Source organism: Octopus sinensis, linkage group LG25, assembly GCF_006345805.1.
Source record: "Octopus sinensis linkage group LG25, ASM634580v1, whole genome shotgun sequence".
Taxonomy (NCBI): domain Eukaryota; kingdom Metazoa; phylum Mollusca; class Cephalopoda; order Octopoda; family Octopodidae; genus Octopus; species Octopus sinensis.
The window spans coordinates 12,925,923-12,938,640 of record NC_043021.1 but is presented as its reverse complement, the minus strand read 5'-3'; the positions used below and the strand labels follow the sequence as shown (position 1 = coordinate 12,938,640).

General features: G+C 38.4%; 1 protein-coding gene across 3 annotated transcripts in view; it reads left to right on the top strand.

Annotated features, from left to right (window-relative positions):
* The window catches only part of LOC115224517 (cilia- and flagella-associated protein 251-like), a 42,898-nt gene extending 30,618 nt beyond the window's left edge, over nucleotides 1-12,280 (top strand). For 2 of the 3 annotated variants that reach the window (XM_036513359.1, XM_036513357.1), the window contains exons 18-26: nucleotides 1,204-1,286; nucleotides 2,201-2,342; nucleotides 4,013-4,104; nucleotides 5,372-5,500; nucleotides 7,585-7,690; nucleotides 8,717-8,807; nucleotides 11,267-11,407; nucleotides 11,998-12,200; nucleotides 12,235-12,280. In XM_036513359.1, coding sequence (XP_036369252.1) covers nucleotides 1,204-1,286; nucleotides 2,201-2,342; nucleotides 4,013-4,104; nucleotides 5,372-5,500; nucleotides 7,585-7,690; nucleotides 8,717-8,807; nucleotides 11,267-11,407; nucleotides 11,998-12,200; nucleotides 12,235-12,243 — 996 coding nt within the window. In that variant the 3' untranslated portion in view covers nucleotides 12,244-12,280. Of the gene's footprint in view, nucleotides 1-1,203; nucleotides 1,287-2,200; nucleotides 2,343-4,012; nucleotides 4,105-5,371; nucleotides 5,501-7,584; nucleotides 7,691-8,716; nucleotides 8,808-11,266; nucleotides 11,408-11,997; nucleotides 12,201-12,234 lie in introns of those variants that run through there. The other variant, XM_036513358.1, reaches the window with a different exon arrangement.
* Nucleotides 12,281-12,718: the final 438 nt, after the last annotated feature.

Here is a 12,718-nt window from a genome sequence, read left to right as displayed (position 1 = left end):
CAATGCCTTGTGAGTGGATTTGGTAGACGGAAACTGAAAGAAGCCTGTCGTATATATGCGTATATATATATATATGTATGTGTGTGTTTGTGTGTCTGTGTTTGTCCCCCTAGCATTGCTTGACAACCAATGCTGGTGTGTTTATGTCCCCGTCACTTAGCGGTTCGGCAAAAGAGACCGATAGAATAAGTACTGGGCTTACAAAGAATAAGTCCCGGGGTCGAGTTGCTCGACTAAAGATGGTGCTCCAGCATGGCCGCAGTCAAATGACTGAAACAAGTAAAAGAGTAAAAGAGTACATCATATCATCATCATCATCATTTAACATCTGCTTTTCCATGCTAACGAATCGTCCAACCCATGCAAGCATGGAAAGCGAACGTTAAACAATGATGATGATGATGATGGTGATATGTACAGGACATCACCAACAAGTGAAAAATATTTAAATATGTAATAGGTGTAGGAGTGGCTGTGCGGTAAGTAGCTTGCTTACAAACCATGTGGTTCCAGGTTCAGTCCCACTGCATGGCACCTTGGGCAAGTGTCAGGCTGACCAAAGCTTTGTGAGTGGATTTGGTAGACGGAAACTGAAAGAAACCCATCATATATATGTATATATATATGTATGTATGTGTGTGCATATGTTTGTGTGTCTGTATTTGTCCCCCCAACATCACTTGACAACTGCTGCTAGTGTGTTTACATCCTTGTAACTTAGCGGTTCGGCAAAAGAGACTGATAGAATAAGTACTAGGCTTACAAAGAATAAGTCTTGGGGTTGATTTACTAGACTAAAGGCACTGCTCCAGCATGGCCACAGTTACAGGCCTTGTGCCTAGAGAAGAAAAAACAATTATATATCCAATACAAGGATATAAAATACATATATATATATATATACATGCTAAGACCATAGAAGATTGAACCTGGACCTAAGGGGACTGAAACTGGAACCATGAGGTTGGGAAGCAAGCTTCTTACCACACAGCCACTCCTGTGCCTATATACATGTATTTATAGACAGGCTTCCTCACAGTTTCTGTCTACCAAATTTCCTCACAAGGCATTGGTCAATCTGAGGCCATAGCAGTGATTCTAACGTGAACTTCTTAACCACACAGCCATGCATGTGCCTAATAAAAGAATAATTTAAGAGACATGATCTTTTATCTCCTTCATTGTGTTTATTATTTATTTCAGTACAAATATAAGCTGTATAATTCATCAACGAAAATGTGCCGACTGACAATTCTTTCCCCTACATATGGATCACCATTAACCAAGTAAGTAGACTTCATTGCTTTTATTTTTCATAAATCTTCCTTTGATTATGAAGGTGCTGTTTTTTTTTTTTTTGTTTAGCCCCAAGTTAGTCCAGATCAGGCAAACCTATGATCAAATGCATTCCAGCCATAACCTTCCTCTCTTTTGTATATCAAGGACTACATAATCTACTATTTAGGTACTGTGCGACCAAATGATTTACAAGGTGCATTCGAGAAATTTGGGAACTTTTTAAGGAGAGATTTGTATTAATTTAAATAAGTACAAAACTAATTTCATTCAAAGTAGGATCTTCTGACTTCGATGCACTTGTTGTAGAGCTCCAGCTACTTTGTGAAGGATTTCTTGGAAGTCCTCCAAAGTCAAAGTGTCCCAGATCCTTCTCACAGCTTCTTTCATCTTCAAAACGACTGCTCCTGAGGTTTTCATTCAGCTTGGGAAACAACTAAAAGTCACAGAGTGCAAGGTCTAAACTGTAAGTAGAGTGAGGGGACAGTTTTGATATTCATCTCTATGAAGTAGTTGGAATTGTGAACTGGCACATTGTACCACCAATTTGGATAGAAGATTTGTGACCTTTTGCAGCAAAATCTCTTCCTGAACCCCTCTTTGTCAACTGTCTTAGACTTCCACTTAAAATTCTTGCATTTTTAATCAAAGTTTGTTAGTTACTATGGTGACAACACTACCTATCTATGTTTCACACACACTCTCTCTATTTCACTGTATTTCTCTCTCAACCAAATTTTTTCTCCTCCCCTTCTTCCCCTCCTTCATATATATCTTGTGATTGACCGGACAGACAGACAGAGAACAGCTTCTCTTTTATAATATAAGATTATCTTCTCCAGCCTTCATTTTCTCCCCCAGTTCATATAAACTGCATTGTCTGCATTTATTTCCTTGTTTTCAGAGTCATTGTTCTACCAAAAGGAGAAGCTGATGCCAACTCTAGATACATGGCTTTCATCACAACAGACAAAATTGGTCTGCAAGTGCTACCGGTTGATGGTAACAGACATAAATCCACAGCTTTCATCGCACATCCTGACGGTGTAAGTATGGCTTTTGTTTACTGTTTTACATCTGTTTTACCATACAGTAGTACAGTAAGCACATGTAGGTCAGAGGTTTTAACAGTTGTGGCCTTGATACATTTACTTTTGATAACTATTCAAACTTAAATCAAATCAAGACTGACCACACATTCACAGGCTCTACAGTGTTGCAGGGCACTTCAAATCTGTGAACTGGTCACAGTTCTGCCACCTTCTCTAACCATCTGTTACTATTCTTCCCATGTCTATTGCTAAGGAGGTGCACTGAACAGTACTACCTCCTCACTATAGCACCCTCAGGATTAGAAAATACAGTTTACAAAAAACTTTATGCAATACAATTTAATGCCCACCAGGAACCTTCTGAAGCACCCCCAGGTACTAAAATCTGGCATTTGGCCTGATTCTCCCTTCACATTCTTATGAAACTCCTCACTCCCCTCTTTCCTCCCTAGTCCACTAACCATATCCTCTCTTATGGTCACCTACCTTGAGAGTTTGCTCAGGTACACAATCACAACAATCTTCTTTATCTTCATCTTCCCAATTACTCTTACTCACCCTTATAATCTAGGGAAATCATGGATCTCCTCTATAGCAAGACCCCTGTTCTTGTTCCTCTATCTTACTTTAGCCCCTCAGCACCTGGCCTAAAGCCCCCCCCCCCTTATCCTTTAATAACCCTTAGCCATGGGGTCTTTTCTCTTTAACCCTTTAGCATTGAAACCAGCCATATCTGGCTAAAATAATCTACCTGCTTTATCTTCAAACTGGTCAGATCCAGCCTCTCACATTTACCCTATATAATTATTTTTAATATTAACAATCACGTCATTGAAATCTCAGAGCTACAAGTTAATACAAAACTTATCCGAAGTCCTTCCTCCCCCACCTCGGAACTTTCCAGGAATTCGTTCCTCCCCTCTCCTTCCACCCCTCCTCGGACGTTTCCAGGAATGATTTACTTGTTGATCAATGTAAAAATTGACAAAGAAATAATTACTTTGAACCTGCACAAAAGGTACAAATTTGTGGGGAGAGAGAAGAGGTGATGACATTGGTTTCAAATTTTGGCACAAGGCCAGCAAGTTCAGAGGAGGGGTTAAGTTGATTACATCAACCCCAGTGCTTGACTGGTACTTAATTTATTGAATCTGAAAAGATGAAAGGCAAAGTCGATCTCAGCAGAATTTGAACTCAGGATTTAAGGGCAAAGAAATTGCTTCTAAGCATTTTAACATGCATGCTAACAGCTCACTGCCTTACCACAGCTAAATATTGAAACACATTTACTTTGCAATGTTATTCCCAGTTCATATATGCTTAAGGTGCATTCAAACTGGGGAACAAGCCATTCACCGTGTTTTGCCAAGGAGAAAATTTCTTGCTGTAGACAAGATGAATTTGCAGTGCCACCTACCTAGAATGTGCGATGCCAGCATTTCAGAGTAGTTGTCTCCCCTTCGTTCACAGACACCAGACAGGTGATGCTATGAACTGACTAAAATAATTGTTTCTCTTATGCTATTTTAGTTACTGTACAATGGCTGATAGCATTATACCGTGGCTCACCGTAAGTAAATTATAGGGTGGGAGTGCTAAACAGTGTTTTTACCAATTCTGCTAATCCACTGTCCATAATGAAGTACAATTCTGTTGTGTTGTAGGTGGCTAACATAGCTGCCAGTTATGATGGGAAATATTTGTTCACAACCAGCCGAAAGGATGCCTCACTACACATGTGGAACATCAATATAAGGTAGGTTTGCATTATGTTTAGTATTCAGGATAGACATCAGTGGTCAGAATAATCTGAATGATATTTACATACGGTGCAGGCATGGCTGTGTGGTTAAGAAGTTTGCTTTGCAACCATGTGCTTTTGGGTTCAGTCCCATGGTGTGGCACCTTGGTCAAGTGTCTACTAAAGCTCCTCTCTTAAATGGGCCAGTCTCCAGTTAGAATTCAGCAGGCTAACTACTACTGTGGGTGCATGTGTAAATGTATGTAAGTATATATATGTGTGTGTGTGTGTGTGTGTTTACATCTTTGTAACCTAGTGGTTTGGCAAAAGTGACCAATAGAATAAGTACTAGGTTTTAAAAAAAAAAGCCCTAGGATCGATTTGTTCAACTAAAGTCCTTCAAGGTGGTGCCCTAGCTTGGCTGCAGTCGAATGACTGAAACAAGTAAAAGATAAAGATATGGCAAACTTCCGGAAAGTCTTACATATTTTTACAATTCCATCGATGACTTGTATCCGTACTCTTGTAATTAGCTATCTTGTTTCAGGTTTTAAGAACCCTAAAGTGTGTGTGTGTGTATGTGCACTTGTGCATATGTTTATGTGTGCATGGGCACACACACACACACACACACACACACAACTTATATATGTATATATGCATATTAATCAGCCGAAATTACTACGATGATCCGGTTCTTGACTGAAGACTGAGGGGTTCGAATGTCCTGTCCATGTTTATTGTGTCGTCTTCTAAGAGTTATACGTTCTTGTCCATGTTGTATTTTTCTACATACCTTAATATATATGCATATATATATATAAGCCCATCTGTTTATCTATGTGGATATCTACTACTTTGTGTGTGTGTGTGTGTGTGTGCGTGTGTGTGTGTGCGTGCGTGCATGCATGTGTGTGTGCATGCGTGTGTGTGTGTATTTCATCATCACCATCATTATCATCATCAGTATATTTATATATATGTAAGTATATATATATATGTAACGGGAAGGTTTACGGAAATAAACAAAAGATGAAGGCAGGTGGAGTACAAACAAATGTATTAGTATGGCGCTCAGGAATAGAAATAGAACAAGTCTTTTACGTTTCGAGCCTACGCTCTTCGACAGAAAGATACACAGAAAAGAGTGTATATATATATATATATATATATATATATATATATAGAGAGAGAGAGAGAGAGAGAGAGAGAGAGAAAGAGAGATTGATAGATATACATATGTAAGTATATATATATATATGTATGTATTTTTGTTAACCAGTGCCTTGGAAGCCCAAGTGAAATTGGGTGGAGAAGATCTGATACCATTCTATGAACTCATAGAAGGTGGAAGAGAAGGTGAAGTCTTTCACGACCTTGAGAAATATTTCTACTACTCTCAGCTCAGATGGTAAGTCTTTTCTTTCACTTGTCTCTTCCAAAAAGTATTGAATATTTTGAGAACTTTGGATTTATTTCATTATGATATTGGTTTCAGATTTTGACACAAGGCCAGCAATTTCAGGAGAAGGGCCATATCAATTACATTGACCCCAGTGCTCAACTGGTGCTTATTTTATCGATCCTGGAAGGATGAAAGGCAAAGTTGACCCCAGTAGAATTTCATCTCAGAATGTAAAGATGGATGAAATGCCACTAAACACTTTCCTGGAGTGCTAACAATTTTGCCAGCTGCTGCCTTTTATTTCATTATGATATTAATTGACTAATTAAGACTGTGAACAGGCAGGGTCGTTAGCACACTAGGCAAAATGCTTAGCAGCGTTTCTTCATTCTCAGTTCAAATTCAATAAAATAAGTACCAGTCAATCACTCGAGTCAACCAGTTGAACACTTCAGTCAACCAGTCAAACACTGGGGTCAACCTGCCAAACACTGGAGTTGACCAGTTAAACACTGGGGTCAACCAGTCAAACACTAGCGTCAACCAGTCCAACACTACAGTCAAGCAGTCAAACACTGGGGTCAACCTGCCAAACACTGCAGTCAGCCAGTCAAACACTGAGGACAACCAGTCAAACGCTGCAGTCAATCAGTTGAATAATGCAGTCAACCAGTCAAACACTGAAATCAACCAGTCAAACACTGGGGTCAACCAGTTAAACTCTGCAGTCAACCAGTCAAACACTGGGGGTGAATGTAATCAACTAGCCTTGCACCCATGAAATTTCAGGCCTTGTGCCTAGAGTAGAAAAAGATTTTAACCCTTTAGCATTCAGATTAATTTGTCAAATGTAATACGTGTTCATTCACAATCTTTTGAATCAATCATGCATTATCTTGAAGGCTTTGAGATTTCTATGATGTGATTGTTTATGATTTGGATGACATTGTCACGTAGGTGTGAGAGGCCAGATCTGGCCAGTTTGAACATAAAACAGGCAGAACATTTTGGGCCAGATTTGGCCAGTTTAAATGTTAAAAGGTTAAACAAGTTATTATTTTAATAGGTTTTCTTAAATAGAACTCACAATAATTTTGTTTTCTAATCCCTTATCATTCAGATTACTCTGTCAAATGTAATGCTTATTTATTCACATTGTTTTCAATTAATCACGTATTATCTTGTAGCTTTGAGATTTTAATGATGTTATTGCATATTTTAATATTGATACTGTAAAGTGTATGTATGAGAGGCTAAATCTGGCTTGTTTAAACAAAAAACAGAACATTTTGGGCCGGATATATATTCAGAATATAAAGACAGACAAAATACTACTAAGTATTTTGCCCGGCATGCTAAAATTTCTGCCAGATCATCGCCTTCACACTTTCGTGTTGTTGTGGCACTCCGTCGGCTACGACGACGAAGGTTCCAGTTGATCCGATCAATGGAACAGCCTGCTCGTGAAATTAACATGCAAATAGCTGAGCACTCCACAGACACGTGTACCCTTAACGTAGTTCTTGGGGAGATTCAGCATGACAGAGAGTGTGACAAGGCTGGCCCTTCGAAATACAGGTACAACAGAAACAGGAAGAAAGAGTGAGAGAAAGTTGTGGTGAAAGAATACAGCAGGGTTCACCACCATCACCCACTGCTGGAGCCTCATTGAGCTTTACATGTTTTTGCTCAGTAAACACTCACAACGTCCAGTCTGGGAATGGAAACTGCGATGCTACAGCCACGAGTCCACTACCCTAACCATTGGGCCATTATGCTTCCACACACTCTCATATATTGTTTTTAATAATAATAATAATAATAATTGTGTACAGTGCTCAGGTGCACTACAACTCATCTAAAGTCTATATATAATCAGGTGTAGTTTCGGCAGATTTTGGAAAGCATGAGGGCCTTAAAGGATGCAGTGTCATGGCAGATGCTAATACAATTCATATTCACTTTCAACATCTGTAAGTCTGTAAATCTATCCAGGACCATTTTCTAACCTTTAATTCCTTCTTCTCCACCCCAATCATGTGCCCTCTTATTTGTTCACATTTTTTTTATTATATCCCTTCATATATCAGTTCCGGCATTGATTCAATGGAAACCAGACCTGTGACAACAACCATCACAATTACAGAGATACCATTTGTGTTGAGGGCAATGGGGTTTTATCCAACTGAAGAGGAGGTAAGATTAATGAAGTTGTTGTTGTTGTTGTTGTTGATGCTGCTGCTGCTGCTGCCGTTGTTGTTGTTCAATATTATTTTTATAGCATGCTTTCACTTCACTAAAACTAAAAATTGTTGAAGATAAATTAAACTTATTATTGTTACTGAATATGTTAGCGTTATTTAATTTCTGAATGGTTTCGCTGCCGTTTGTTTTTGTAGTTTGATTTCTTTATCCATTAGTTTCTACTAAGATAGAGTCAAGAGTAAAATTAATAACAGAGAAACGAAAATAAAACTTTGGAAACAGCAATGCCACCATAGCTTACGTGGAAACCATGAGTGTGCTTTCAAGGGAGATATTCAGCGAAAGACTTGAAACTCCATAAGATCATAACACTGCATGTAAACTAGATATAACAAATAATCCAGAATCCTTGTCCAGTACTGGATTGATCCCAAAATCTAATCAGTTTGTGCCAGTCATAAGGCCAAATATCCCTGAAAGTTCCATCCGAATTCATTCAGTGGTTCTTGAGATATCTTGTCCATGGACAAACAAACAAACACAACTGAAACAATACCTCTGCCTTCGCTAAGGCGGAGGTTGCTGAAGCATGGAACAAACTGCCGGCATCAGTTGTTAGTTGTCGGAGCACTGCATCCTTCAAAACTTCCATGCTTCCTGAGATTCGCCAAAACTACACCTGATTTTCTCCCCTCCATATACACACAAGCATATATCTGACTCATACATTTCAGACAGACATTTCTACATTACTGCATGTACTTTATATGCACTTTCTGACAAGTTGTGGTGCACCTGAGCACTGTATACAATAATTTCATTATTATTATTATTATTATTATTATTATTATTATTATTATAAAAAACTAGTTTTTAAACATCAAATGGCTATGGAGGTCTACCAGGATAAAATAGCAATCAAAGGAGATCCATAGATGAAAAAATGGTTGAGAACCCCTGCTTTAAATAAATAGTTTTATGACATTTTGGTTTCTTTTTTCTTTTCAATGTCTTCAGTTGGCAAACATAGACAACGAGGTGAAATTTACTGATTATGTGGAAACTGAAACGTTTAAAGACAGCATAAATATTGGTGATTTTCTAAAATGTAAGTTCCAACAGATATCCACTTTTGATCGTAACGGTGCTGTATTTTTATTTATTGTTTTTTGTTTGTTTTTGTTTTGTTTTAATATATTTTCTTTCAGCTTTTAAAGTCAATGGTTTCATTAGAATGACTTCTTTCTTTTCAACCTCCCGAGAAAACCAAGAATTTGGGCATGGCTGTGTGGTTAAGAAGTTTGCTTCCTAACCACATGGCTTCAGGTTCAATTGCACTACATGGTACCTTGGACTGGTTCCTTTTACTATAGCCTTGTGACTGGATTCGGTATACGGAAACTGAAAGATACCTATTTCTTTACTACCCACAAGAGGCTAAACACAGAGAGAACAAACAAGGACAGACAAACAGATTAAGTCGATTACATCGACCCCAGTGTGTAACTGGTACTTATTTAATCGACCCTGAAAGCATGAAAGGCAAAGTCGACCTTGGCGGAATTTGAACTCAGAACGTAGCGGCAGACAAAATACTGCTAAGCATTTTGCCCGGCGTGCTAACGATTCTGCCACCTATTGTGGGTGTGTTTATGCGTGCAGGTGTGTTACTGTCTCCCAGCCTTGACTTCATGTGATAGTTGTAAATGAGTGCCATTGTCATGCAAGCAGTGTCCTACATTTACAGTGTCCCCATGAAAACATGTCCAGCCATGGGGAAATATTACTTTGCTCGCATTTAGGTGAGGGTTGGTGACAGGAAGAGTGTCTGTCCATAGAAAATTTGCCTCAACAGATTCTCTTTGAACCAGACAAAAGTGGAAAAATGGGGATTGAAATGATGATATGAGGAACATCAAAGTTCCTCCTACAACTAGTGAAGAGGAGTTTAAGGGCCAAGATATGTACATTATTTACATTCGATGGATGTTTGTCCTCAACTTGTTTGTTGTTAACACAACGTTTCGGCTGATATACCCATCCAGCCTTCATCAGGTGTCTTGGGGAAATTTCGAACCTGAGTTCTCATTCCTGAGGTATTTTTCAATGTTATTATTATTATTAATGTTGTTGTTATTGTTATTGTTATTGTTCAGGTCACTGCTTGGAATCGAACTCAGAATCTTGGGGTTAGTAGCCCGCACTCTGAACAATAACAATAACAATAATGATGATGATAATAATAATAATAATAATAATAATAATAATAATAATGATAACATCAAAAAATATCTTAGGAATGAGATCCCAGGTTCGAAATTTCCCCAAGACACCTGAAGAAGGCTGGAGGGTATACCAGCCGAAAAGTTGTGTTAACAACAAACAAGATGAGGACAAATATCCATTAAATGTAAATAATGTACATAATTCCTCATCTCTTAAATATAGAACTGTAAGATATGAATGTTCATTTTCATTTTGGGTGTCAAACAAACCAAAGGTGACTTAGAATAAGGTGAGAATTTATAGGAGTGAAACCATGAAAGTAGTTACCTTTTTTTGATATCAATCCACTTTGGTTCTATGATGCAAACTTTCTGTTCTAAAATGATGTAAATTAAAACCTTCCATCAGAGTTATATATTAACTAGTTGTTACCTGTCACTATGCTGCCAGGTGATGACCTAGTCAGGATAAAACAGATTCATCAGCAGAAGCCTACTTCAGTGATCACATTGGTATGATGCTCAACGACAAACTGTTTTTGCTTCCTTAAAACAAATTTTAATTCAGTCTTTCACAGGCTCTATTTTACTCTCTCGTTGTATTTCAACATCATCGTCATCATCATTGTCCTTTAACCCTTTGGAGATGGAACCTCATTTGGAGCGTCAGTTCTAAGAAGACAGAGCCCTTTTCACGAGCCCTACAGAGGGCATGCACTTATTTTTCTTTAAGTTTCCATCTGCCATATTCACTCACAAGGCTTTGGTTGGCCTAACGTTATAGCGGAAGACACTTGCCCAAGGTTCCACCAAGTAGGGAAGCACTCCGTCGGTTACAACGATGAGGGTTCCGGTTGATCTGATCAACGAAACAGCCTGCTCGTGTAATTAACGTGTAAGTGGCTGAGCACTCCACAGACACGTGTACCCTTAACGTAGTTCTCGAGGATATTCAGCGTGACACAGAGAGTGACAAGGCCAGCCCTTTGAAATACAGGTACAACAGAAACATGAAGTAAGAGTGAGAGAAAGTTGTGGTGAAAGAGTACAGCGGGGATCACCACCATCCCTGCCGGAGCCTCATGGAGCTTTAGGTGTTTTCGCTTAATAAACACTCACAACGCCCGGTCCGGGAATCGAAACCGCAATCCTACGACCGCGAGTCTGCTGCCCTAACCACTGGGCCATTGCGCCTCCACACCACCAAGTAGGACTGAACCTAGAACCATGTGGTTGGGAAGCCACACCTGCACTTATTTATACAATATTTTATTTATTTGTTTATTGGCCATCTAGTTGCTACAGACATTCATTAATATCTTGTGTTCGTTTTATATATCAGTGTTAATTAACCACCGGCCGTTGGTGCCACCCTCTACTGAACAGTTGAAGTGGGCCTTTGATACTCTTGCCACATGTGATGACGATGAGGGCAATCCTTGTTTGTTGACTGAGGAATTGTTAGACATCTTGCAGGCTGAAGGTAAACAGTGATACTTGAACCCTTTTGCATACTGATTACTGTGTCAAATGTACGTGAATTAATCCTGCATCAGCTTGTAGCTTTGAGATTTTGATGATGTGACTGTTTTACTTTTAGAATGGCATTGCAGGTAAGTATGAGAAGCCAGTTACAGCCAGTTAAACCCTTCAGATTCATATTACTCTGTTAAATGTAATGCTTGTTCATTCACATTGTCTTGAATTAATCCTTTCGATACAAACCCGGCTGAAACTACCTCTGGTTCTGTAGTGCAAATGTCTTGTTTTCGTAAGTTTTGAATTAAAATCTTCCACCAAACCTTAGTCACAATTTATGTTCCTAACACTAGCTTAATGATAACTAAGTTATCTTAGATAATTAGTCACTATAAAACTTTCACCAACTTTGCCTTTTATAAAAACAGTGGCAAGTGATATAGTTAACAATCCAGTTAGTGTAGCTGTGTACTAAATTAGAAGTACCCTTTTCATAAATCTAACTAACTAAAGAGTTTTCATTCTGTTGTATGTAGAGGGAGGTCTTTAATCTGTTTTCTCGGGCACCTTAGCAATACATCTTGTTTATTTCAGGAGAACACATAAAGTCAGACGAACTGTGTGAGATACTGGCGGGTCTAAGCTTGCCTTCAAAAACAGACTATGATGATGACACAAAGACAGTTCCCAGACTCACTGAGGAAGAACTCACCGTGAAGATCTGCAAGAATTTACCAGAATATATATCAGCCCCTGAATTTGCATCAAAACTTCTTGGCTTACGAAATCTTGAGTTTTAATTCTGTAAACTTTTCGTTCTTTCCCATCATCTCTGAATAAACAGAATATTCACTTTTGAGAATGAGTCTTATGAAGATTTCTGTCAGTTTTTTCCTTTCTTTTATTCTCTTTTTTTTTTCTATTTGTGTGTGTGTGTGTGTATGTGTATGTTTAACCCTTTTGATATCAATCCACCTGAAACCGCCTCTGGCTCTGTAGTACAAAAGCTCTGATTTCAAAAGCTCCGAATTAAAATCTTCCACCAAACCATAGTCACAATTTATGTTCCTAAAACTAGCTTAATGATAACAAAATTATTTTACTAAATTCTTTGTTATACTTAAAATTAATTGAAAGAAACACAGAGCATCTCAATAGAAATATAGTGACAAAAGGTTTAATCCACAGTAATCCATTTTATTTTCTGGTGAATTTTGTTTTTGACCAATGTTTTTATCTAAAGCTTTGATATGTGCCCCTTTGCCATGCTCATGTCATCATCAAGAAGGAAGTCTTAGGACAGTGAGCTGGCAGA